We start from the raw sequence: 27,964 nt of genomic DNA on the forward strand, positions 1-27,964 counted from the left end.
GAAGGTCTTAATTATTAAGGACTGAAATATACTATGAAGAGAACAACAAAATCCAGCAATAAGATTATCAGGCCTTGAGATTATCAGGCCTTGAATTTAATTTCCTTTCATTTCCTGTCCCGCCTGATACCTGATTCTGCCCCCCTTTCCCTCCCCACCTCTTCCTTTCATGTCCCTCTCTCCCTCTACCTCCTGTGATTATTTTGTTTCACCTTCCAAGTAGGATTGTAGCATCCACACTTTGGTCTTCCTTCTTGTTAAATTTCATATGGGCTGTGAGTTATATTGTGGGTATTCTGAGGTTTTGGGCTAATATCCACTTATTGGTGAGTACATGCCATGTGTGTCCTTTTGGGTCTGGGTTACCTTATTCAGGATGGTAATTTTTCGTTCTACCTATTCGCCTGCAAAATACATGAAGCCATTGGTTTTAATAGCAGAGTAGTACTCCATTGTGTATATTTACTGCATTTTTTGTACCTGTTTTTCTATTGATGAACCTCTGGATTATTTCTAGCTTCTGGCTATTCTTACTATTCAAGTAAAGCTACTATGAACATAGTGGAGAAGATGACCATCTTTTAGGTATATGCCCAGGATGGGGGTTATAGCTGGTTCTTCAGTTAGACCAATTTCAAATTTTCTAAGAATCTCCCAGACTGATTTCCAGAGTAGTTGTACCAGTTTGCAATCTCACCAGCAATGGAGAAGTATTCCTCTTTCTCCACATCCTCACCAGCATCTGTTGTCACCTTGGTGTTTGATCCTAAGGATTCTGATTAGTGTGAGGTAGAATCTCAGGGTTGTTTTGATTTGCATTTCCCTGAAGACTAAGGATGCTGAACATTTCTTTTCTCTTTTTTCCCCCAATTGTTTGTATATTCTCTGTATTTACATTTCAAATGTTATACCCCTCCCCTCCCTCTTCTTCCTTCTCAACTTGCTTTCAGGAAGGTACTCCCTCTTCAAGTCATCCTTTCTACCTCAGTGCCTTGGCTGGTTGATGATGTTGTTCTTCCCATGAGGTTGCAAATCTTTCAACTCTTTTAGTCCTTTCTCTAGCTCTTTAACTGGAGTCCACCTATACAGTTTGATGTTTGAACATTTCTTTAGATGCTTCTCTGCCATTTGAGATTTCTTAATAGAGAATTCTTTGTTTATATATGTACCCCATCTTTTAAAGGTGATAATTTGTTTATTAAAAATTATACAAACTTAGCTTAATTATAACATCAACTTATCAAAGGTTCTAAAAGTCAATTTTGCTTCAGGAAAAGTATCAAGTCTTCATATCCAGAATCTCAGCCATTTATTATCTTGATTTATGGAACTATACACCAGTTCTTCTAACAATGACATGAAATGAAACCCTGTATCATATTGTTCCTTTACTCATAGCTTGGAATGTGTATCGCAATTTGTTTTATTTTATTTTATTGAGGGAAAATGTGAACAAAAGACCAAACATATATCAGAATGGCTTGTTTCTGGATTTCAACATGCAAAAATTAACTTTACATTGTTAAAAAATAGCCTTAAGTTGATTTTTTTATTAAAGAAGTTTTAAAGCAAGTTTGATCTCTGAGCCTTATAAAAACAGTTAGTTAATTTTAGCTAGGAAACTCACACTCACAAAAAGACATCGTCCAACAGTAATTATGTTAAAAGTACACAAAAGTAAATAAAGTTCTTAAATTGCTAAGAAATCCAGGAAGAGAAATCTAATATTCTGTTGAAAAATTTAGGTAACCTTAATAGAAAGATGCTTGGTCAATCTTTCTTAAAGCTTTTGTGTTTTTTGCCCAAATGTTTAAAAACAAAGGAAAAATTTTTCTGTTTCCTTCTTGTTGGCTTTTAAGATATCAATTTATAGACATTGACTTAAAGAAATATCCAAGGTATCTAACCATATTTGTCATGAATTTAGATACTCGCCTAAAATCTATAATATAAAAGTAAAAAATATATATACTTTCAGCCTAAGATGAGTTTACCTAACAAGTTTTACAAGAGAAATATCACATGAGACCTAAATAAACATTAGATACACAATTATATGACATAGCTTCATTCAAACACACATAATATCCAAGTCAGAAAACTAGACTGGCTTTTCTATGTCACCAGCTTTCATCAGAGCCTTACTTGCTCTTGCCCTTATTTCAAGTTCTAGAAGCTCCAGTTACTGCGCAGAAGGCTGAACATCTGCTGGAGGAACAGTCAGGGTGGCCGCTTGGGTTCCTTTGGGCTAGACTCTGCCAGTCCCAAAATCTCATCCAAACTGTTTCAATATCTCTCTCCAGGTCATCTATCTGACCAACTTCACTCTGGACTGTATTTCCTGGGACCTCTGAAACAGCAGCAGCAGCAGCAGCAGCAGCAGCAGCAGCAGCAGCAGCAGCAGCAGCAGCAGCAGCAGCAGCAGCAGCAGCAACAGGGGCCATGTTGACAGCAGCAGCAGCTTCTTCATTGCTTGGGTCTTCCATATCACTGTCATAAGCATCTGCATTAATACTGAGTACTTCACTGACTTCACCTTTCCCTTGTTTTCATTCCAAACCTTCTGGTTGTTCTCTCTCAGGGATGAAGGGATCTTGCTGATTGACCAAATCAGGTGCCACCTTACAGCCTTCATCTGCTTCCTCTTCCATATTAGTCCAAACCATTGTTACCCTCAAGAATCATCAAGGTTTTTGTTGTTGTTGTTGTTTTTGTTTTTTAAGACAGGAGCTCTAATTGTTCCTGGCATAGTTTATTAATTTATTCTACTGAACAGTTCTTCAGCACATCAGGGAGCATCATCTGTGGCTTCTTTTCTCCTATCATACAGAAGGACTGACGCAGTATTTCTCTTGTCTCATACATAGAATCTAATAGGTTTCAATAAGACATTCAGAATACCCACCCACCTTCTTCAAGATCACTGTGCTTTGTCAAGAGTAATTATTTTTCCAGACTTGGTAAAATATTCTTGGTTTCCTGCTGCAGGGAGCCTGAGATGCTCCTCTGCTCTCAGCACTTGCTTTCGCACAACCTACTGTTTCATGCAACCATCTCGCCAGCAAGAATGACGCGGCACACGAAATAGGATTCTTCTGTGGTAAAGCTTTAATGCATCTCAAGAGGCAGAGCATAAGCTTGCAACACGTGAAGACGAACACCCCTAACTATCTAGCCCATCCCCTTATATAGGAATCAGTCCTCCCCTTGGACGTGGAGCCCCCTGATTGGTTGAAACTCATCAGGCCATATGACGCCACGGGAGAGGCAGAGCTCAAGGAGTGGAAAGTTATCCAGCACGTGCGTGCGCACATCACTTGTTTACTGCTAACTCCAGCCGGATGTCAGCGCCATCTTGTAATGGAGAATGTGCAGGCTGCGCCCCAAATCTCCCCCTTTCTTTTATTCTTTAAGCAAAGTAGGACACCCATATTAGGGGGTGGAGATAGAAGTCAAATCCTCATTAAGGTGTATAAAGACCATGTACAGAAGTAACCGCTAGGCTTTTTGTAGCCCGTAGTACTCCTGACCTGTCACTCTGCCATTTTTCTGAGGGAGGGACACTGGGGCAGGCAAGCCTCATGCAAATTGACATATCTCCCAGAGATACCCCGCGGCGAGGGGATCTCAGTTCGATGCTTAGCTCAGCATCCCTCATGGGCTGCTCAAACCAGACATTCTAATCCTGTGCAATGAACCAAAGTTCTAGGAGACAAGGGCTGTCTGGCCGGCGACCTACTGCTTAAGTATAGACAACCAGATATCAGCTGATGCTCCATGTTCCAGAGCAATAACCACCTTGTCTCTCTTTTTGTTTGGGCCTTGAGCTTACAAACCAGCCAGAGAAGCAACACAAGTCCACAGCAAAGGATTGCTCCAAAGGGTCCCACCCCCACTCAAGTTGGTATCAGTGGTGAAAAACTTAGGGAAGACTGTAGCATCATGTTTCACTGGAATTGGTTTCGGGAATGCCGACAGAATCGCCCATCTCGCCTCTCCTCTGACTCTCTGGTTCCAAAGCATCAGGAGCAGGGCTGTCATCAGGAGTCTCCACCATTTTTCAAGTGAGCCTCTCGGGGACCCAGAAGGGATTATTTTCATCCTGAGGGAAAACACAAACATCTCCCCTGGATCTGATCAATACAAGATCCGGTCCTTTCCATTTATTAGTTTTGACATCTTTTCATTTCACCATCTCTCTTGGTTTGTCCATGAGTAGGCAATGCCTTTCAGCCGCCGTATGGCCGTGGTCATCAAGATTTAAAAAATTTAAGGTGAATAGTGCCATGGAAGTTGCAGTTCTAGGCACAGGGGGTAGAGCTTGCATAATTCCCCCTTTTTGTTTTATTAAATAGGATTTGAGGGTATGGTGAGCACGTTCCACAATGCCTTGCCCTTGTGGGTTGTAAGGCAAACCTGTGAGATGTGTCATGGCCATGTGGCTACAAAATTGTTGGAATTTTTGTGAGGTATAAGCCGGACCATTATCTGTTTTTAAGAACTTTGGTTTATCCCAGGCACTCCAGGCCTCTAGGCAATGTTGGATGGCGTGCGAGGCCTTCTCTCCAGATAAGGGAGTGGCTGCAATTACACCCAAACAGTTGTCAATGGATACATGTACATATTGCAGCATAGTCAGGCTATTAGCCATGCCCTGAGGCAGGACCTTCCATTGGAACCTCTTGTCAGGTTCTGCATGATTAATAGAAGGAAGGGTAAAGTCAAACCTGGGCCTATCTTGAGAATGTAAAGGTATGAAAAAGAAACAATATTTTTTTTTTGCTTAAAATTATACATTATTGTCAGTACTGTTTTTTCAGACATTAAAATAAATTTTACATAAAACCATGTGAATATGATTTTTAGTCAGTACTTGATTTTTTTCAAGGGCTTGACAGTATGCATTGAAAACGTACTAGTTACAATAAGCGTAAAGTACATGCAAAACAAAACGCAACATGGAAATAGTCAAAGTCTTCTTGTTTTGTGAATATATGTATAGTTTTTGTTTTCTTTATTTCTTGGACTTCATACACTCTGTGAGTTGTTTCTGGGGGAGAGCAAGCCTCTGGGGTTAGCATCCCACTATCAGTGACTGCATATTATGTCTGTTCTTTTGTGACTGGGTTATCTCACTCAGGATGATCTTCTCTAGATGCAGCCATTTTCTTAAGAATTTGGTTAAGTCATTGTTTCTGGTGGCTGAGTAGTATTCCATTGTGTATATGTACCACAATTTTTGTATCCATTCATCTTCTGAAGGACATCTGGGTTCCTTCCAGCTTCTGGCTATTATAAATAGAGCCGCTATGAACATTGTGGTGCATATATCTTTGTTGTGTATTAAAGTGTCTCTGGGGTATATGCCCAGAAGTGGAATAGCTGGGTCTTCAGGTAGTACTATATCCAATTTTCTGAGGTATCGCCAGACAGATTTCCAGAGTGGTTGTATTAGCTTGCAACCCCACCAACAGTGAAGAAGTGTTCCTATTTCTCCGCAGCCTCGCCAGCATCTGCTGTCATCTGAGTTTTTGATCTTGGCCAATCTGACTGGTGTGAGGTGGAATCTTAGGGTTGTTTTGATTTGCATTTCCCTGATGGCTAAGGATGTTGAGCACTTCCTCAGATGTTTCTCGGCCATTCGGTGTTCCTCAACTGAAAATGATTTGTTTAGGTCTGTACCCCATTTTTTAATAGGGTTATTTGATTCTCTGGTGTCTAGCTTTTTGAGTTCCTTGTACACCTTGGATATTAGGCCTCTATCTGATGTGGTGTTGGTAAAGATCTTTTCCCATTCTGTCGGTTGCCGTTTTGTTTTCTTGACAAAAAAACATGTCTTTAACCTTACAGTAACTTTGCAATCTCATTAAGTCCCATTTGTTAATCTTTGACCTTAGAGCTTGAGCCATTCATGTTTTGTTCAGGAAATTTTCTCCTGTGCCTATGTGTTCTAAGGTTTTCCCTACTTTCTCATCTAATAGTTTCAGTGTATCTGGTTTAATCGGAGGTAATTGAAGAACCCATACTTGATCTTCCATTTTCCATGGTATGGGCCATACTGCCTCAATGGCGCTTAGGAAAAACCCAGACCCTGCCTTTCTTTGTTGGGGTTAGGCGAAACAGGCTCTAGGGATCCTTGTTCATAACGTCCCAAGCCTTTTCCCTCTTTATATCCCATCTTATCCATAATATCATAAGCCTGTGCATAATATTTATTAGACAGAATTAGCCCCATTTGTTGCATTATATCTCTCCCCCATAAGTTAACTGGAAGAGGGAGTACATAGGGGACAAATCGCCCACATTGGCTTTCAGGGGCTTTCCAGGTGAGTGAGGCTGCACTGATGGTAGGGCAGGACTTATAACCCAATCCTTGTAAGGAGTGTGATGACTCTACAACAGGCCAGTGTTTGGGCCACCAATGAGTGGATATAATACTTTTATCGGCCCCTGTATTGAGGATGCCCTCAAATTTCTTCTCATTAACCCACAACTTAAGCCTTGGCCTGGTATTCAAAGATACTGCTAAATAGGCTAAGTGGGTCCCAGAGGAACCCATCTGTTTTTCTGCTTTTTCCTTAGTCTTTTTATCAGAGTTATCAGGGAGGAGCAATAACTGTGCAATCCTGTCACCCTGAGTTACAGAGAATATGCCCGTTGGGCTAGAGCAGAGTACCTGTATTTCAGAGGAGTGGTCATTGTCTACTATGCCTGGGTGGACTATCAGTCCTTGTGCTGTAAGGGATCCTCGTCCAATGATCAGTCCTAGGGTTCCTGGAGGCAAGGTGACCGCTCCTACAGGGATGGGCTAAACGCCCATCTGAGGCATTAATTAATATGAGTGAGGAGGAGGCACACAGGTCCATTCTTGTTGGCCTGTTTTTTGGCATCCAATTGGTCTGGGCGGTCTGGCTCTCTAGTGGATGGAGGAGCCATCCTTTGAGGTCTCTGACGGAGCGGCAATGTTCAGCTTTATGGTACCCCTTGCCACATCTTGTGCAAAGGGGCGGAGGATCTCTAGTGACCATCGATGATCTTTTTTCAAGTGTCCAGATTTTCCACATCTAAAACAGATCCATCTATCAGGGGCTCATGGAGGGCCCCTCTGGGACTGCAAAATGGCTGCCGCGAGACCTGCATTAGTCTCTGGCAGTCTGCGCAAGGCCTAAATCTCTACCCAATTTTTTTCATGAGGCTGGTGAGAGAGACCCAGAGACCACAAACCAAAAGGCAGCAAGCTCTACCTCTTTTACGAAATGCTGTAAGACTCCGGTGGGCAATTCTAGATCTCTCTGTTTAAGAATTGACTGCAGGGCTCTAACAGTCAAGTGTGAAGAGCTCATCACAGCAATGAAATGCCCGAGGCTTATTTACATTGTGGCACAAAGTGAAACTGAAAGGCGAGTAAGCACAAAACTAACACCAGCCTCAATGGACACAATAGGAAATTAAGAGGAAGAGAATAAAAACTGCACTGACAAAGACCAGAGCCTCTATGGACCCTTACCACAGCCGGGGAAGATTTAAACCAAAATTAAAGAAAGATTCAGGGTAAGACATACCTTGCCGAACTTATCTCCCTGCAGTTCTGGATCCTCCATGCCCGGAGACAGGGGGTCTTCGCTGGTGCTGACAATGGAGTGGTCTGAGTTCCCAGGTTCAGGCACCAGATGTATCGTGCAACCTTCTCGCCAGCAAGAATGACATGGCACACAAAGTAGGATTCTTCTGCTGTAAAGCTTTAATGCATCTCGAGAGGCAGAGCATAAATTTGCAACACGTGAAGACGAAGACCCCGAACTATCTAGCCCGTCCCCTTATATAGGAGTCAGTCCTTGCCTTGGACGTGGAGCCCCCTGATTGGTTGAAACTCATCAGGCCATGTGACACCACGAGAGAGGCAGAGCTCAAGGAGTGGAAAGTTACCCAGCGCGTACGCACATAACTTGTTTACTGCTAACTCCAGCCGAATGTCAGCGCCATCTTGTAATAGAGAATGTGCAGGCTGTGCCCCACACCTGAGATGTTTGTTCCTCAGCTCTCAGCACTTGCTTCCGCACCACATACCAAACAAGTCCCACTGCTGGCGACCAGGCACTGCTACCCCCTCAGCCACCAGCGCTCCTGCTCAGCAAAGGGATCCGGTCAAGGGATGCCAGTGCCTCAGCTGCATCCTGCCCAGCTTCACTTCTCCTGGAAAGACTTTTTCCTGTCATGGTCCTCGCACTACAATTATCAGCAACAGCCCGCATCTCTGCAGCAACCCACCTCCCTTGATAGCTGCTGCTCAGCCTTTTCGTCCTTGAAGATCTCCTCCATCTGGACAAGCAGGCTGGCTGTCTCTGCTTCACAAGCTGTGCCTTAAAGGTGCTGCTCACCAGTCCCAGCTCCACCTACCACCTCTGGCACGGGCTAGGCACCACCGGATCCTCACACAGTTAAGGCAGCTCCGAGAAAGGCCATGAAGCAGATTTACTGACACTTGTAAGCTGTCTTTCCCATCGTCACCACATGCCATGCCGGAAAGCATGCAAATTTTAATAGGGTTATTTGGTTCTCTGGATTCTAACTTCTTCAGTTCTTTGTATAGATTGAATATTAGCCCTCTATTGGATGTAAGATATATTCCCAAGCTGTAAATTGTGATCTGGTCCTATTGACAGTGTCCTTTGCCTTACAGAAGCTTTGCAATTTTATCAGGTCCCATTGGTCAATTGTTACTCTTAGAGCCTAAGCCACTAGTGTTCTATTCAGGAAATTTTCCTATATGCCAATGTGCTTGAGAGTCTTTCCCACTTTTCTTTTATTAGAGTCAGTGAATCTTGTTTTATGTGGAGGTCCTTGATCCACATGGACTTGAGCTTAGTAGAAGAAGATAAGAATAGATTTTATTCTTATATGGATAAGAATCAATTTTATTGCTGATGCCCAGACTTACTGGCAGGAGCCTGATATGGATGCCTCCTCAGAGGCTCTGACAGAGTCATACTGTTATAGAATAGGGTGCTTGCAGCTAACCATCAACCTGAACACTGGGACCCAAATGAAGCTTCTCTTGCAAGCGTGTCAATATCTTCTATGGTATCTTCCACAGCTGAGATTCTCTCTTCTATCTCTTTTATTCTGTTGGTGATGTTTGCATCTATAGCTCCTGATATCTTTCCTCAGTTGTCAGTCTCTAGGTTTGCTTCCATTTGTGATTTTCTTATTGTTTCTATTTCCATTTTTCAAACGTGGACTCTTTATCTACTTGATTATACTTTCTAGTATTTCTTTAAGTAATATATTTCTTTCCTCTTTAAGGGCTTCTACCTGTTTGCTGTGATTTCCTGTATTTTTAGAAGAAGTTATTTGTATCCTCCTCAAGGTTCATCATCTTCAGAAATGGAATTTTAAGTCAGAGTACTTCTTCTCAGGTATGTTAGAGTATCACGATCTTGCCGTGGTGGTAGAATTCTGTTTTAATGGTGCTTAATTGTATTGGACTCTGTAGCTTATGCTCTTGGGCTTGACATCTGTTTATCTCTGGTGATAACTGGTCTGGGTATCTCTGTATGGAGCCAGCCTTTTTGGAAGCAATTAAAACCCTGTGACCTGGGTAAGAGCCAGTCTTTTGGGAAGCAGGCAGTAATGTCTCAGGTTAGAGTGGGTGTTCTGCATCCCTGGTTAGGGTAGACCTCCTGTATTCCTGCCAAGGGAGAACATTTTGGTAGATAGGGAGGTCCTGAGCTTTGAGAACAGGATATGCTCTAGTTGCAAATGGAGGAGCAAAGTGAAAGGACTGTTCCCCTGTTAATGCAGTACTCCTGTGTCTTTGTTACTGCAGACCTCCTGGGAGACAGGCAGGCTGTGTCCCTGGTTACAGAAGACTTTCTGGGAGTCAGAGGCTGTAGGGTGTGAGAGGTTATCAGGCCCACTGATCTGGCCTCTGTGAAGATATAGGCCTAAAGGAAAAGGGAACTTTATAGGGTTGGTAGGACTAGTGTCAGCTGGGCTCTGGGAGTGTTCTAGCTGGCATGGGCATTTGGGTGGGAGTCTCACCTATGTCCTTGGTTACTATGAAATACCTTGTAGACAGGCAGGCTATAGGCGGTAGAAGAATTTTGGGCATGATGATCTGGCCTTAGTCATAGGGGAAATGAAAATGAAAACAACTTTGAGCTTCCTCCTTTCACCCATCAGAATGGCTAATATTAAGATCCCAAAGGGGAGCACAAGCTGGTGATGATGTGGAGCAATGGGAACATTCCTTCATTGCAGGTTGGAGTGAAAACTTGTACAACCACTTTGGAATCAATATGGCAGCTTCTCAGAAAACAGGAAATAGTTCTATCTTCAAACCCAGATATACCACTCCTGGCTATATACCCAAAAGATACCTCACCACAACACAAGAACAAATGCTCTTCTATATTAATTGCAGCCTTATTTGTAATAGCCAGAAGTTGGAGACAATGCACATGTCCCTCAACCATAGAATCAGTATAGAAAATGTGGATAATTTACACAGTGAATATAGTTAACTCTTAAAAATGAGGTGTCATGAATTTTGCTTGCAAAATAATGGGACTCAAAAATATCATCCTCAATGAGGTAACTTAGATCCAAAAGGATGTGGATGGTATATATTCACTGATAAGAGGATATTAACAAAAAGAACAGAATACCAGGGTACAAACCATAGATTATAAGAAGTTTAACTAGAATGAAGGTCTAAATAACAATGCTTCAATCTCTCTGTGATGATTATTATATGCTTTTCCCAGAAAGTTGTATGTTTATGCTAAGGAGATATAAAATTGGAGAGTAGAAAGGTAGGTGGAGAAAAGGCTAGGAAACAGAGGAGGAGGCAGAATGAGGGGGAGATTCCAGGAGGAATGGAGATGGAGGCAGAGGTTTATGTCTTTCTAAGTGCATCTCTTCATTATATTTATGGTTGCTATTATTTCTAAGGGTTTCTATGGGTTATTTTATCTCATATAGATGGGCAGTTTATATCATTGTTTATTGGTTGTAAGTTTATTGTATAGAAAGTTTGTGGGTAGACAATTTAATATCTAAACCTGCTTGATAACATAATGGTTGTGAGTTTTATTCATACTGGGTGATGAAGGAAAGTGAGTGAAATCAACACACTGGGGAACCCATTAACCATCGGGGACATAAGCATCAGGTGTATGATCCATGCCTGAGTTCATAGAGGTGGCATGGAGCAAACAGGTAGAGAACCTCATGGTGTCATATGTCCCTGAGGGAGCCAGCACTGGAGAGGATAATAGGTTTACTCCTTTTTTAAAAAAAGATACTCTGTATTTCCATTTGAAAAGTAATCTTATTCCCCCACCCTTCTCCCATCTCCAACCCCCTCCTTTGTCTTCACAAATGTGCACTCCCTTCTAATCACACTCTCCACCCCAGTGCCTTGGCATTCACTAACACTGGAAAAAAAATGTGACCTCCTTGAACCAAAGGCCTCTTTTTAAAATGATGCCAGACACTGCTATCTTCAGCTAAATATGCAACTGGAGCCATTGGTTTCTCAATGTGTGCTCAATGGTTGGTGTTTTAGTCCATGGGAGTTTTGGAGGGTTTGGTTGGTTAATAATGTTATTCTTCACATGAGGTTGGCAGCTTCTATCTGTAGACTGTGGATCTCCTGCTGTGAAAAGGCAGGGTAACACAGTGAGAAATTAAAAGATGTCTGATTCATTGACAGAATTGTTTGGAAAATATATTAAGAAGTTGATTTCTTTCTTTCTTTTTTTTTTTTTGGTATAGGACAGAATAGTTTATTCAAGTCATGGGAGAGTTCAGAGGGTAGTAGAGGCAGAGAGAGAGAGAGAGGAATAATAGAATAGAGAGAGAGAATAGAGGAGCAGAGTCTCCATGAGCACGTGGAGAGAGAGGAGATTAGGGAGGGGGAAGAATAAGGATAGTTTGAAGAGCCAGGCTGCAAGAAAGCAAGAGAGCAAGAAGTTGATATCTTTATGTTAATGATGGTATACAGATTTAATGCTCAAGTCAAATTTGTTTTTCTAGTTAGAAAAAGAGAGTACCGAGTTTACTCTAATCATATTGAGATTTCCACCCATAGTTATAAAATAGATTAGAAAAATTAATCAGTGACTACAAGGGAGAGAAAGAATAGTGACTTTAAAATTAAAAAGTTATTATATACAGAAGTCTGTACCCCAGGCAGAATGAATTAAGACATATAATATAATAATAATGTATGGTTTTTTATACATATGTTGTGGTTGTAATATGAAGCTCAAATAAGATTTAGCAACTCCTATTCTGGTAAAATTTATGAGACTCTTTATCTAGAATGAATTATATGTTCACATAATTCATTGACCTTATTGTGATAAAGGTATGGTATATGATACTATTTTATCTATCGACATTGCTCACTGAATGAACCACATTTAATTCGTGTTAAAATGGGTTTTCATATGAAGTGGAAAAGCCTTATGTTTAAAGCACAATCTGAACCCCATTGTCCTTTCATATACTGTACTCTTCCTAGTATGTTATCTGATGTTATTAACATCTTCATAACACATTGTAAAGCCACTCAAAATCCAGCTCCTCTGTGATGGCCATCAATAATATGCAATGCTATCACTATGTGCCATGGGCTATTAACATTCATTCTTGTTTCTCTTTTCAAAATTGGTTCTTTTTATTAAATCAGTAATCTATGATATCCCAAATTACTAATTAGGAAATTTACAATTTTTCTAATATCTTAGTTACTGTTGCTGTAACAAAACACTACAGTCAAAATGGAACACAAAAAAAGTGTTGATTTCCCTGTGTACCTTGATCACAGTTATTTGTATGAAGCCAAGTCAAGAACATATGTGCAGGAGTCCAATCCATGTCCATGGAATAATGCTCATTACTAGCCTCATGTGCACATTGTCTAAAATCTTTTTTAAATTCCCAAGACAAGTTGCCTAGAGGTGGCATTGTACACAAAGAGTAGTGCCACTTTATATCAGTCATTATTTAAGAACATGGCTTACACCCATACACATGTCGACATGATGGCAGCCATTATTCAACACAGATTCCCTATTGTAACAGTTGAGGTTTGTGTAGTCAAGAATGAACCCATTTTCCACTGAGCATAGTACTTCCTATTTTATTAGACAGCACTAATAAATGATGAGTTATTATGATTTTAGTATATTACTTAGCATTTTGTTATAATATAGTATTATTTTTCTTAAGACAAAGTAGTAAGATATGTTGAGTACCATCAAACATTTTTAAACTACTATAATTTCAATAATAATGTTTATTTTTTTACTTCCGCAGAAATTTTGATTCTGATCTAAGTAAAATAGCATAACACTTTGGGAAAAAAATACACCCAAGCAACCCTGCACTAGAAGACAAAATGGAGAAGACCTCCACAACTACCATGAACTTTCCTCTAGTGCTGTGATAGACAGGGAGGAAGGTGATCCACACACTGCAGAACACCAGCATGCTGAATGTTAGGAATTTGGCTTCATTGAATCTGTCAGGGAGGTTCCTAGCCAAGAAAGCCACAACAAAGCTCCCCAGAGCCAAGGAGCCCAAGTATCCCAGGACAAGATGGAAGGCAATGACCGAGCCTTTGTTGCAAATGATGATGGTCTTCCCATGTTCAGATTGTATATCACTGTCAATAAAGGGAGGAGATGTTACCAACCAGATGCCACAGAGAACAAGTTGGATTAGGGTACAAATGGGAATGACCAAGTTAGGTACCCCTGTTACCAACATCCCTCTCATCCGATTTCCTGGAGATGTGAGCTTGAAAGCCATGACCACAGTTATTGTTTTGGCCAACACTGTAGAAACAGCCCCTGTGAAAAAGACTGCAAATGTGGTCTGCTGGAGGATGCAGGTAGCTTGGGTGGGATAACCAATAAAGAGCAAGGAGCAAAGCAAGCACAAGATGAGAAAAATGAGGAGGATGTAGCTAAGAATTCGGTTATTAGATCTCACAATGGGGGTATCCTTGTTCTTCACAAAGGTGACTAGTACTACAAATGTGAAGGCAGAGAAGCACAGGGCCATGCAGCCTAGAGCCATCCCCAGTGGATCTTCATAAGCCAGAAATGACACAGCTCTTTGGAGGCAGTGGGTTTGCTCAAAATTTGCATATTCACCATCTGGACACCTCACACACTGCTCCATATCTGCTGACAAAAAAGATAAACCCCAAATAACATACCATAGTTATGTTCTAGATAAGGAAGTATTTTTATTAATAAGAGAACACTACAAAAATCTTTGGATCTTGAGTATTTATGTCATTCCTTATTGCTGTAGGGACCACTGACATAGAGCTGTTCTGTATTACCCTGTGTTTGGTGATAGAAAAACATACCACCTTACAGAATGGAGGCGAAAAACACTTATTAATTATATAAGAAAAAGGAAACAAAATTTTAGAACGCATTTTATACAATAATATGTATAAAATCATATTATTTAATTTCTTTATCTTTAAACTATCACAGATCTCTGCAGTGTTCTGGCATAGTTCACAATGTCAGATAATAAAATGCATTATGGACTTTGTTGGCCTTGATGGTTGTGCCCTTTGTCAATATCTGAACATTGCTTAAAAACTTTAAATTATTATTGTAAATATACTTTGCATAAAGCAATATTTCTTCAATGAGCTGTGATTGATGATGAGCACTTTCACATTTTTGGATGCATTCCTGAAAACTTTACAGGTGTTCTAATTCGCAGACACCAAACATTTCATCCTTAATGACATCTAAGCTCTTAAAGTATATTTCATCTAAAGACAATTGCTTTACTGAGCATCTCGATTTTGTCAGGGGCCAAGCTGGATGGTGATACCAGGGAAAAGTTTTATATGGATTTTGTAGTCAAGTTACTTTGTTAAAATTATCAAGCAAGATTAAATATATACATAGAGTATGTGTAGAATTTTTTGTGTAAAATATGCTTATAGAATTCCACTGCTCAGTTGGACCAGGTACTGCTTGGTCATTCCCTCAGTCTCTGTTCCATCCTCCATCCCTGCATTTATCCTTGTGGGTAGGATAAATTTGGGGTAGAAATTTTTGTGGGTGGATTGGTGTTCCTATGGCACCACTGGGGTTCCTGCCTGACTACATACAAGAGGTGGCCTCTTCAGGTTTCATATCCCCACTGTGCAAACACAGTTTAGCTGAAAGAACTCCTTACTATATTAAGTTTGCATTCCAAATCACTCAGTATGCCATCAGCATGCCAGCCAACTCTTGCTGTGCCACTTCCTGGGCACCACAATGACTGAGCCTCCTAACCTTCAGAAGAGGACCTTAAGCTCAGAAGTGACTCCTGCCCTGCTGGGAAGAGACCTTAGTAAGTGATCTTTGCATGGCAGGATTTCTGCTAGTGAGGAACAAAACAGCATCTTCTGATGCTATGAGAGCTAACCTTCAAGCAAGAAGCTTCCAAGTCAGCTTGGTTCCTCCAAGTCCTGTGTCACAGGAGCTGGTCACACAGAAGTGTTTACACACCTGTGAACACAAATAAGTCCACAACTGCTGTTCTAAGGAACCTAAGGATAATAGGCATAGAAGAAAGCAAAGATTTCCAACTTAAAGAGCCAGTAAATATCTTCAACAAAATTATAGAAGAAAACTTCCCTAACAAAAGAGATGCTCATAAATGTACAAAAAGACGAGAGACCTCCAAACAGATTCAACCAGAAAAAAATTTTCTCCTGTCACATAACAGTTGAACAACAACTGCACAAAATAAAGAAAGGAAATTAAAAGCAATAAGGGACAAGTTGAAGTAACCTATAAAGGCAGACCTATCAATCGCACCCCATTTCTCAACAGAGACTATGAAATCTAGAAGGTCCTGAGTAGATGTCATGTAGATCCTAAGAGAAAACAAATGCCAGCCCAGGCTACTATAGTTAGAAAAACTCACAATTTACATAGATGAAGAATACAAAATATTTCATGACCAAACCAAATTTTCACAATATCTGTCATCAAATCCATTCCTACATAATAAAATAAATAGAACATTTCAACGTAAGGAGGGAAACTGCACCCTAGAAAAAGCAAGATGTAATCTACTTTTGACTAACACATAAGAAGACAATCACACAAGCATAATTCAGCCTCTAAAAACAAAAATAACAGAAAACAACAGTCATTGATCCCTGACACTTCTGATCATGAATGGACTCAATTTAAAAATAAAACGACATAGATTAACAGACTGGCTAGACAATGAGGACCCAGAAATTTGCTACATACAGGAAACACACCTAAGGACAACGACAAACACTGCCTCAGAGCAAAACCTGGAAAACAATTTTCCAAACAAATTGTTCCAGAAACAAGCTTGAGTAGACAATATAATAGCTAATAAAATCAACTTTCAACCAAAAATTCTCAAAAAATATAAAGAAGGAAACTTAATACTCCTCAAAAAACCCACCAACATAAAAATCTCAGTTCTGAATATCTATGTCCCAATAGCAAGGGCACCTACGTTCATTAAACTAAAGCTCAAAGCACACATTCACCTCACAAAATAATAGTGGAAGACTTCAACACCCCACTATCAACAATAGACAGATCATGAAACAGATACTATACTGAGACACAGTAAAACTAACAGAAGTTTTGAAAAAATAAAACATTTCATTCTAAAATCAAAGAATATAACTTCTTCTCAGCAAACTCATGGTACCTTCTCCCAAACTAACCATTTATTAAGTAACAAAGCAGGCCTCAACTGATACATGATTAAAATAATCACATACATTCTATTAGATCATCAGGGATAAAGACTGGTCTTTAATTACAACCACAAGAATAAAATAAATACATAAAAAGCCCATATATACATAAAAGCTAAACAATGCTCTACTCAATAATAACTTGGTCAAAGACAAACAAAAACAGGAATTAAAGACTTTTAGAATTTAATTAGAATTTAAAATGAAGGCACAACGTACACTAATAACTAGATCTTGGATTAAATTTTGTAAATATCCTCTGACAGCCACATCCAGCAGCTGACTCAGAGAGATAGACACCCACAAACAAAACCAATGGATAAACTTTGGGGACAAAAAAGTTGGAGGAAGGATTGTGAGCCCCAAAACAAATAAAAACTCCATAGGAAGTCCAAGAGAGTCAACTAAACTAAATCTTAGGAGTTCTCACAGGCAGAACCTCCAACCAAATAATACAAGGGGTAGACATAGACATCCCTGCACATATGCCACATATGTGCAGCTTGGTCTTCATGTTTTGTCCTAGGCCACTAAAACAGAGGCTATCCAAAAACCTGTTATCTGGGTGGGGAATATGTTCTGTTAGCTGGACTGCCTTGGCAAACCTAGCAACCTAGATATCCCTCAAAAAAAAAAAAAAAAAAAAAAAAAAAAAAAAAAGAATTGATAAAGTAAATGTGGTGCATCTGCACAATAAAACACTATTCATCTATGAAAAACAAAATTATCACAAATTTTTAAATAAATTTTACAAATAGATGTATCGTGAACTTATTATCCTAATGAAGTAACAAAGTCCTAAAAGAATATACATGGTACATATGCACTTTTAAGTGTGTATATAAGCTATAAAGTACAGGAATCCTATGCTACATTTCACAGACCCAAGGACGCTTAACAGGCAAAATGACCCAAGCAAGGATGTTTGAGACTCACTTAGAAGGGGCAAGGGGTGAAAATGGTCATGGAAAGCTTATTAAAGTAGGGAACTGTGTGGAAAAGAGGATCTGGATGGGAGTGTGGGAGTTTGTTTAGAATGTAAAAAGCAGGATGGCCGGATAGGGTGGCCATGAGAATTAAAGGAAATCTGCAACCAGTGGTGTGTGGTGGGGAATTATGGAGAATCTCCAGAATAAACACAGAGACCTGAGATAGTGGAGGTGAGAAAATCCAATGCAGGTGTGCTTAGCTGTGACTCACACCACTGGAGAATATGAATACTGGGGAGACTGCCTCTCAGGGCCAGGCTGAAACCCCAATGGAGCAAGAGAAACACCAACTCGCGCACAAAATGTTCATCACATAATTTATCATAGAAGAAATGCAGAGGTTTGGAATGGAGCAGACTGATGGGAAGACCACCCAATAACAGGTCCATCCTGTGGGCAAGTACCAGTTCCTGACACTATTAATAACAATCTGTTATGCTGGAAAACAAGAGTCTACCATGACTGTCCTCTGAGAAGCTCTACACAGCAGCTGACTGAAACAGATGCAGACACCAACAGCCAATCATTGGATGGTACTTAGAAACCTAATGGAAGAATAGGAAGAAGACTTTCAGCCCCTTAAAGATATTATCTCGACAGGGACACCAACTGAATCAACTAAACTGGTTGTTTGGGACTCTTGGAGACTGAACCTCTAAAAGAATATACACAGGCTGGGCCTAGAATTTTCAAATCTTATGTAGCAGATATGCAGCTGGGTGCACGGGGTTCTGGAATATCTGGAGCAGGGGTCTATTCCAAAAGCTGTTGACTATATGTGGGATGTGCAGTTGCCTATGGGCTGCCATGAAGGAGCTTCTGGCCTTAGAAGGAGCTGAAGCACTTAATCTCACACGGACTTGAAGCCACAATGAGGGGAATAATAAAAAAGAGTTACAAATATTTCTTCCCCTAAAAGTTTTCTGCAAAATATAAAATCACTGGCCATAATATTGTGAAAATAATGAGTTGTTTGTAGAAGATATTGAAGGTTAATTTGCAGGGCCCAAAATTGTTGGTATCATCAAATGATTAAAATCTGAAACTCATAGATTTTAGGGCCTCCATTTCCACCTAGGAAAATTTGCACTTCTAATATAAAAAGCAAAGATACTTGACATCCGCAGGTGTTTTGCTCATAGAAGTATGTACCTGTCTCATTGGAAACCTCATTTTCTGGGCACTGGGCACAGTCAAAGCAGCAGTCTGCAGTTTGTTGCTGATAAATTTTCCTGAATCCAGGAGTGCATGTCACACTACACATGGAGGTGGGAACCTGAGGATATATATATATGTATAATGTATGTATATATCAAGTGTATAATGACACACATAAATGTATAGGTATACATTTACAAATCTGTATCTAATTTTCAAGTTTTATATGTAGTTATATAATTTTAATATATGTATGTCTTTGTATATACTTAACAGATATATATATATATATATATATATATATATATATATATATATATATATATATATATATTCCCTTGAAAAGTCACTTATCAACTTCAGGCACTTTATTATTTTGTGTAAGCCTCTAGTGCACCAATTGTCAGACAATATTTACTACATCTTGTAATATTAAGTATATAATGTTTGTGCTATATAGATTTTAAAAGTTTCCTTCCTAAAGTTGTAAAATTCAAATAGAATATTGATGTGACATAGGTTATAGCACTTAATTTAAAATAAAATAATAATAATACTATGTTGGCTGAGAGGAGAAAGTAGGGTACATCAAAACCATTTTTTGATGACTTTGAGCAAAGCATGTTATATACGATTCTCATAGAATTAATAGACTATTTCTAAGTTTAAAACAAGGCTGTTAATGAAATACGCTGTACTTAATAGGCTATAACAATGTTCAAACAGAATCACAAAATTTTAAGGTTTATTGAAATTATAAATTTTGATACAAATATACTCATATATTGTTCTAAATTTCATAAATGTGTTTTTATTGTGGGGTGAATAGGCATGTGAGTACAGTAGAATATGGAATCTGAAGACCTTTGACTCCTATGACCCAGATTCATAGGAAGTTGTGAGTTATCACATTTTCATGCTGCTAACTAAGGATAGGCCTGTTGCACAGAAATGCTACTCAGTTTTAAAAGTAAGGTCACCATGAATTTTTAGGCAAAAATGGCACTAGAATATATAATCCTGAGTCAGGTAACCGGGACAAAAACCACATGCATGGTATGTACTCACTGTTAAGCTAAAGTTAAGCCAAGAGTTCATAATATCCAACATACAACTCACAGACCATATGAAGTTTACAAGAAGAAAGGCGCACTACTGGATGATTAATGCCTTCTTAGTAGGGAGAACAAAGTAATCCTGGGAAGCAGAGGGAGGGAGGGAGGAACCTGGGAGAGACAGGAATAGAATATGGGGGCAGGATCAGGTTTGAGGGAGAAAGAGGAAGCACAGAGGCTCAGAAAAATGAATAGAAATTTATAGCAGTGTGGGATGGGGGTGTAGAGAACCTCTAGAAAATACCAGATACAATGGATGCCATTAGCTGAATTTGCCGAAAGTGGGGAGATGGAACTTGAAGAGACCAGGCCCAATAGCTAGACATGTACCCCAGTTGAGGTATGGGACCACCTATCCATATCAAAAATTTTGAGCAAAAAATTTTCCTGCCTAAAGAAATTGCAGGAACAAAATGCAGGCTATCCAGAAACCATTCAACTTAGAATCCATTCCATGCACATACACAAAGTCCCTATAATATGGATGTCTTCTGAGAGGCTCTACCAGCTTCAGACTGAGATAGATGTAGATACTTATAGCTAACCTTTGGTCTCAGCTGAAGGACCCAAGCAGAAGAGTTGGGTAAGGACTGGAGGAGTTGAAGGAGATTGCATCCCCATAGGAAAAACAACACGATCCAGTAATCTAACACCTCAGAGCTCCCAGCCATTAAGCTACCAACCAAAGAACACATATAGGGTGGTCCGTGGCCCCTGCTTCATACATAGTAAAGGACTGCCATGACTAGACTCAGTGGGAAAGAATGTGTTTGTTCTTTAGCAGGTATGATTCCTCATTGAAGGTTAATTGTAGAGGTGTGAAATAGGAATGGGTGGAAGGGTGAGGGAGCACTCTCTTAAAGGTTAAGGGGAGACAGATTGATTGTGGTTTTCATAGAGTGGGGAATAGAAAAGACACAGCATTAGTAATGTAAAAGAAATAAAATAATAAAAATGTAAAATATAAAATATTTTATTTATAATTCTAAACTATACCTTGTATGCATCAAAAAATTAATTTAACATTTTATTATATATGTATATATGTACCTAAATATGCATACATACAAATTTAAATTTTATAAAACTGTTTCTGCATTGTGGGGTAAATAGGCATAGGAGTGCAATTGAACATGGAATCCAGAGGCCTTTGATCACTTTGACCTAGATTTACATGAAGTTATGAGTTATCAAATTCTGATGCTGGTAACAGAGGATGAGTCTATTGCAACAGCTGTGATTGGTTTTAACTACACAGCTATAACTTCAGTGCCTCATATTTTAAAATTACATATACTGGATGTCCCATGACAGAAAATGGAGACAGAAAATGTGGTTCATATACAGAATAAAATACTACTCAGTTATCAACAACGAGGGCATCCTGAGTGTACAAGCAAATGGATTGAACTAGAAAATATCATCCTGAGTAAGTTAACTCTGACCAGAAGAACATTCATGGAATGTACTCATTAATAAAAGAATATATTAGACGAAACAGTATGGAATAACCAAGATACAGTCCACAAAACTCAAAAAGGTCAACGAGCTGAAGGGCCCAAGTGAGGAAACAGCAGTCACATTTTGGAGGAAGAAGAAAGCAATCAGAAAAGTGGAGTGAGAGAGAAAATTGGAAGGGAAATGTGATAGGATGGGGAAGAGGGGAACAACACATTATCTGCTATTCAGAGGGGGGAAGGGCTGAAGCCCTGAGAGCCTCCAGAAAGAATGGAAACAGGCAAACTCAGAAGGTAGGAATTTAGTGGGACATTGCAAAATGTACCAGAGACCAGGGAGGTGAGAGACCTTCAAGTTCTCAATGAAGGGGTCCCTAGGTAAAATGTACTACAGAGGGGATGGGGAACTTATAGAGCCCATATACAACAGAAAGTCAGAGAATAGAGAGATTGTGTTGCCATCCCACAGTCAAAACTCTGACCTATAACTGTTCCTGTCTCAAAGAACTGCAGGGATGGAAATGAAAAGAGCCCAAGGGAAAAACAGTCCAACCACAGGCTCAAACTGGTATACAGCTCAAGGGGAGGCCTCAAGACCTGACACTATTACTGAGGCCATGGAGCACTCATTAAAAAGGGAGCTAACATGGCTGCCCTTCAAAAGTCCCAAGAAACAGCTGAAAGAGTCAGTTGCAAATATTTGCACCCAACAAATGGACAGAAGTTGCTGACCCCTGTGGTTGATTTAGGGACTAGCTGGAAGGAAGTGAGAAGGAAGACAACTCTGTAGGAGGACCATCAGTCTCAAAGGACCATAACCCCTGAGATCTCTCAGACACCGGACAAACAATCACACAGCATTTACCATCTGATATGAGTCCCGCAACCCATATCCAGCAGAGATTTATTAGCTGGTGTTCAGTCAGAGAAGATTCACCTAACCACAAAGAAACAGGAGACCCTCAAGGAACTTAAGACCTGGTGGGGTGGGATGAAGATATCCTCCTGGAGACAAGGGTGCAGGCAGGAGGTATGAGAAGTGGAGTAGTTAGGGATGGACTAGGAGAGGAATAAAATCTGGAATAAAAGAAGAGAATAACAAGAAGGAATATGTTTTTGAAAATAGATCAAAAAGAAAAGAATGAAAATTGTGGTGTACACACCGAAGTTCCTCCTGTGGCCCATTCCAAGTCTTCCAATATATGAAGTTGTTGGCTCTGTGGGACACAAGAAAAATAGCTTCCTATTCTCACTTTAAATCCAAGGCCTTGTGGAAAATTCCAAATGTTGAAAATGTCATACTCCGCACACTGATTTTCCCTATGTTTCATGTTCACAAGTTCTCCAATCGGACTAGTAAATACCCTGGTCTTTAGCACTGAAGCAACCTAAAAGAGATGGATCATAAGATGATTATATATGCATATCAATTAAAGAAATACAAAATTGATATTTCCCTAAATTTTAACGTCTTCCAGTGAATACAGCTATATTAAAGTTATACCATGTAGGAAAATACAGTATACCTATTTGGTAATTAAAGACCTTATCAAATAGAAAGTAACATGTATGAGTGAGTGAGTGAGTGAGTGTGTGTATGTGTGTGTGTGTGTGTGTGTGTGTGTGTGTGTGTGTGTGTATGTGTGTGTGTGTGTGTACATAATGGGCAAAAATTATTTAAGAAATTAAAGGCATGTATGTAATAATGAGTGGGCAGTCAGAATATCTGGAAGTTGTGGAAACAAATAGTGGTAATGGGTCATTCTTGCACATAGAGTTTACATACATGAAATAATAATAAACTTAAGAAATGTGCTGTGTTGATCATTTGTGTTTTTTAAATAATGTTACTTTCAATGACTATTAATTCTTGTATCACTTCTTGTGAACACTACTCTACTTAAATAATAAGTTAAGGCATTCATGAGAAAATTCATGGCTCCTATATAAAATATTGAACTCATTCGATAAAATGTTGAGGCACATTTCCACAAAACTCACTTATGTTCACATATAAAATATTGTCTTCTGTAAATTTTTATCTTTGTGCAGGAAACATGAGCCAATAAACAATCCATTGGGGAGTTCTGTACTGTAGAATTCTGTCCACTGAGAGAAGAATCTCTAACAAATATACATGAGTTTCTAGAGGTCATTTAAAGGTCTCACTGTAAACCTCAGCATAATGAAATGTAAGAGACTTTACCTGCCGACAGTCAGTGAAAACTCCTGGTTCTGTGATTTTCTGAGATTCTAATTGTTGAAGAAATAGTTCATGGTATGTGTGGGCCACAGCATACACAGCATTATACAAATTGTAGCCTTCTTCACTCAGGGTTATGTCAAAGTTGTGACATGCTAACCATTCCAAAGTGTTGTTGAATGTATAATGGTCCATTTTGCTATGGCTGTTCTTAGACATTGAACAATTCAAATAATTCCACAGTAGCATAGACTGAGAAATGTCTACTGGATATATAGAAGTGTTAATTATTTGTGAAAAATTCCTAAATAAAGTAATCTCACCATTGTGGTGTGCAAAAGTGAGAGTCCCATGGAAAAAATCAAGGCTGAAATCTCTTTTATTTGTGATGACATCCCATTGTGAGGTTGTGATCCAGATTTTCTGTACACCTAAATATGCCCATCTTCTAAAGCTGACTTCCAGAGTAGAGTTCCTTTCACCATAAATGATAACAACCTTGGCTGATGATGTCATTATTTGTGTTTCATATGTCCTACTCCTTGCGATGAATATCTGTTTGTTTTCTGGAATCATATTCACAAAAGCTAAACAGATTCCATGTCTTTGCATTTCTTCTCTCAAGTCAGAAAGAAACTGAATACCCTGGTCATCGTCTGAGATGACCAGTCCTATCCAGGTCCATCTAAAATGATACATCAAGGAGACCATGGAATGGGACAAACATGTGTCCTTTGTTGCTATCTGATAGACATTGGGAAACTGATCATGGTCACTCATGTGAGGATTAAATGGTCCAAAGAAAATCTAAATGATGTAAAAAGAGAATTAAACATTCCCAAAAGGAATACAATTGTTAGGAATTTTGACTTATGTACAAATGACATTACTTACTTCTCAGAGTCCTATTGAGGATAGTTAGATTATAGTATAAATATCATGTATTGTTACTATTAGATTCTAAACTATTCCTAACAAATTTCAGTTTTGTAGAAAACAGTTTTCTCTCCTTCCCCAATACATCTATGGACTGATCATTTAATCCTTAATAAAATATGTATAAAATATGGAAAACAGCAAACAGAAACCCATGTAAACCAAGTTGTCTCCCTAGGCACCTATGAGTAGATTTAAAAGTTGTTACTTCATCCAGTGTCACACATCCTCACCTTTGGATTCCTAGAAAGAATTGCCAGTTTTAAAGATGCTGTCCAAGATGGTCCTGTAAGTTCTACATCACATGTTGGCCATATTGCACAGTCATAATTAAGAAAATTCATAAAATTATTTCCCAGTGAATTTAGTAAATTTATATATCCCAATATATTCTCACATGTGACATAATTGATAATGAAGAACAAAGACATATTTGGTAAAAGATGAGGATTCCTGTTGATCTCATCAGTTGCAAAAATCAGTACCAAAAAATACTCATATCTTCTTGCTGGTATTCTACAAGAAGTCATAGGGATGGTTAAGGAGGATGTTAGAAGCATGAAAATTTTCCTAAATTGCAGTAAATTTGTGCTAAAAGATATGTAAATGCTCTATTGCTTGAAATAAGCTTGGGAAATTAGTTAAATTTAGAGATGAATGCCCCCTAAGAACTCCCCTAAATAGGTCACTCTGATATGAAAATTTTTATATTTGTGACTATGGATACATATTTGTTTTATCTCTGGATGCATTACATGGACTACATTACAGTCCGATAAGCTAAGATTGCTACACAATAGTCTTCAAATTCTAATAACACTGAATCAGGCATCTTTACAATCTTGGAGTTTTCAAGTCAACTTCAGCTTCACAGCTTCTAGTTCCAATGTCTGGGATTTGAACATGATCTTATGGCTTCTTCCAAAGGTCTTGTGTCATTTCTCCAGCTTTGCCCTCAGTATAACTCTAGGCTTTGATTCACTCCACTCCACAGCTGGTACTTTACTTCATAGTCATTCCTTGGTTCTGGCAATTCCAACACAGAAACTTTTGATGCATCCAGGATTCCTCAATAGCATCCCATCAGCTCTCTTCATAGTGCCAAAACTCACCTTCTATAACTACCCATTTAGTCCTGGGTCATTAACTGAAGCTGTACCTTTACCAATGGTTTTGCCTGGCATCTTATACTGCCAAACTATAGCTGTTCTCCATGACAGCTTTATATCTTTAAAACCAGTACCACCTGGGCAATTCGTACACCTTACCATCTCAGCTGCAGCACAAGGGATGACCTTGGCTATCTCTGGAACACAGAGATATTGCTAATGCCAAGAAGTGCTTGCTGATAGGGATGTCTCCTCAGAGGCTCTGCCTGAGCCATACTCATATAGATGAGGATGCTTGCTGTTAACCATCGGACTAAGCAAGAGGATAGAAATGGAGGAGATAGAGAACTAAAGGAGCTGAAAGGATTTGCAAACTCAGGGGAAGAAAAACAATATCAATCAACCAATCCTCCAGAGCTCTAGAGAATAACACAAACTAATGAGGACACATGGAGAGACCAATGGCTCCAGCAGCATAGGTAGCAGAAGATGGAACTGTCTGGCAGAATTAGGAGGAGAAGCCATTGTTCCCATGAAGAATTGTTTCCCAAGTGAAGTGGAATGCCATGGCAAAAAGATAGGAGTGGGTTCTTTAGTGTGGGAGCATAATCATGGAAGGGATAGGAGGGGGGATGTGATATTATTTGAGCAGAGAGGGGACATCATTTGAAATGGAAATATATAAAATATCTGAATAAAAGATTAAGACATTATCCATGTTTCTATGTGAGAATTTATGTAATCAGCAAGAATTATATATATATATATATATATATATATATATATATATATATATATATATATATACACATACATACATACATACATATATATACATATATATGTATATATATATATATATATACAAAATAGGAAAAACTCTTTGAAGTCAAACATTACATATATGTTAATTTCATTGTTATTGTTATATAGCCTTAGTACAAAAAGCATACATTTGTTGGTCAGTGGCCGTGGCACATATGTAGCAGAGGATTCTCTATTATGAACTCAATTGACAGGATGTGCCTAAACTTGTAGAGACCTCAGAGGCTGGCGGAAGTTGTTGGGAAAGTAAAGAATAGAAGGTGTGGGGGTTATCTAGAGAGGTGAGTATGGTAGGGGGATGAGGCAGTCGGGGTTGGGGAAAACCCTCTCAGAGACTCAAAGAAGGGATGGGGTAAAGAACTTTGGGAAGGGCTACCAGAAATGTACAGTATTCTGAATTAAAATATATAGAATTATTACATTTTTAAAGTTTGGTAAAAAGTGTAACATTATTTTCAAATATTAATATTTATCAATCATGGTAATTAATTTAATACACATGTATCCATATCAAAATATATAATATAATACAATATACTACATAGGTAGATTAACTTTTAGACTTTTTATACATCAATTTTGATGTTATCTTTTAGTTAGGTAAAAATACTTTCCCAGTTTTATTTTAATAAATACCTCAGTTTTTTAATTCTTTCCCAACCTTTAAGTGATGCCTGAGCACTGAGAACTTTTCTCCATATGAAATATTTTCATCTGTTCCACAATCCATTAGCATATATGTTACTATTAGCTATATAAATTGAAGCACGTTATACTGAAACCAAATTAAACAGTGACACATTTGAAACTATTAAAATAATGATTGATGTGCTATACAATTTTCAGTGGTTCCTCATGCTACAATGGAAAGAACAGGACAGAATCCCACAGTTTATATGTACACATATAGATTTATAATTAATGACATTAAAGTACAAAAATTAGGCTTACCTAAAACTGATAACATCATTGTAAAACTTTTCATCTATAAGTGGCTTGGCTGGGAAAAGAAGAAAACCACAGTCACTACGAAATTCTTCATTATCTTCATTATTCTGTATCCTCCAGAAGCAACGGGGTTCAGTCACACTGCACAAGATGAGAGAATATATCAAGAGCAAGAAGAAAACGGTGAAAGCACACAGCTTCTTCATGGCTGCTAGGACCTAAGATGGGGCAGTTATGAAATACGTTTCTTATGCACACAAACATCACACACATTGACACCTATGTTTCTGTTTTAAGGGTTTTGCTGTCTGGAGATCCACTGAATTATATTCTACAATTGCTTTCCACTCATCCTGTGTCATAGTCCCTGGATATATCTGGAAATTTGTGGCCTCAAGCACTACATCTGAGGTCTGAAATCTTTTGATCAAAACACTT

The 27,964-nt window shown here is 38.9% G+C and overlaps 2 protein-coding genes and 1 pseudogene across 4 annotated transcripts in view; 1 reads left to right on the forward strand and 2 right to left on the reverse strand.

The window, feature by feature from the left end:
- Nucleotides 1-27,964, forward strand: part of LOC308427551 (vomeronasal type-2 receptor 116-like) — a gene marked incomplete at both ends in the record, with an annotated part of 110,104 nt that overhangs the window by 38,598 nt on the left and 43,542 nt on the right. The gene's annotated exons all lie outside the window — the stretch shown is intronic.
- Nucleotides 1,980-7,601, reverse strand: LOC308427054 (caspase activity and apoptosis inhibitor 1-like; annotated as a pseudogene). Its single transcript has 3 exons — nucleotides 7,563-7,601; nucleotides 2,436-3,006; nucleotides 1,980-1,994 (listed from the first exon to the last, which is right to left on the reverse strand). The product of its transcript is annotated as a caspase activity and apoptosis inhibitor 1-like (transcript).
- LOC308427055 (vomeronasal type-2 receptor 116-like) lies at nucleotides 13,315-27,732 on the reverse strand (the record flags this gene model as incomplete). Its single annotated transcript, XM_080925096.1, has 6 exons — nucleotides 13,315-14,201; nucleotides 18,928-19,051; nucleotides 22,669-22,893; nucleotides 23,712-24,515; nucleotides 24,878-25,160; nucleotides 27,530-27,732. 6 exons carry the CDS (start codon nucleotides 27,730-27,732, stop codon nucleotides 13,315-13,317), a joined length of 2,526 nt encoding a protein of 841 aa, XP_080781222.1.

This window comes from Micromys minutus (assembly GCF_963924665.1).
Source record: "Micromys minutus genome assembly, chromosome: 11".
NCBI classification, from domain to species: Eukaryota; Metazoa; Chordata; class Mammalia; order Rodentia; family Muridae; genus Micromys; species Micromys minutus.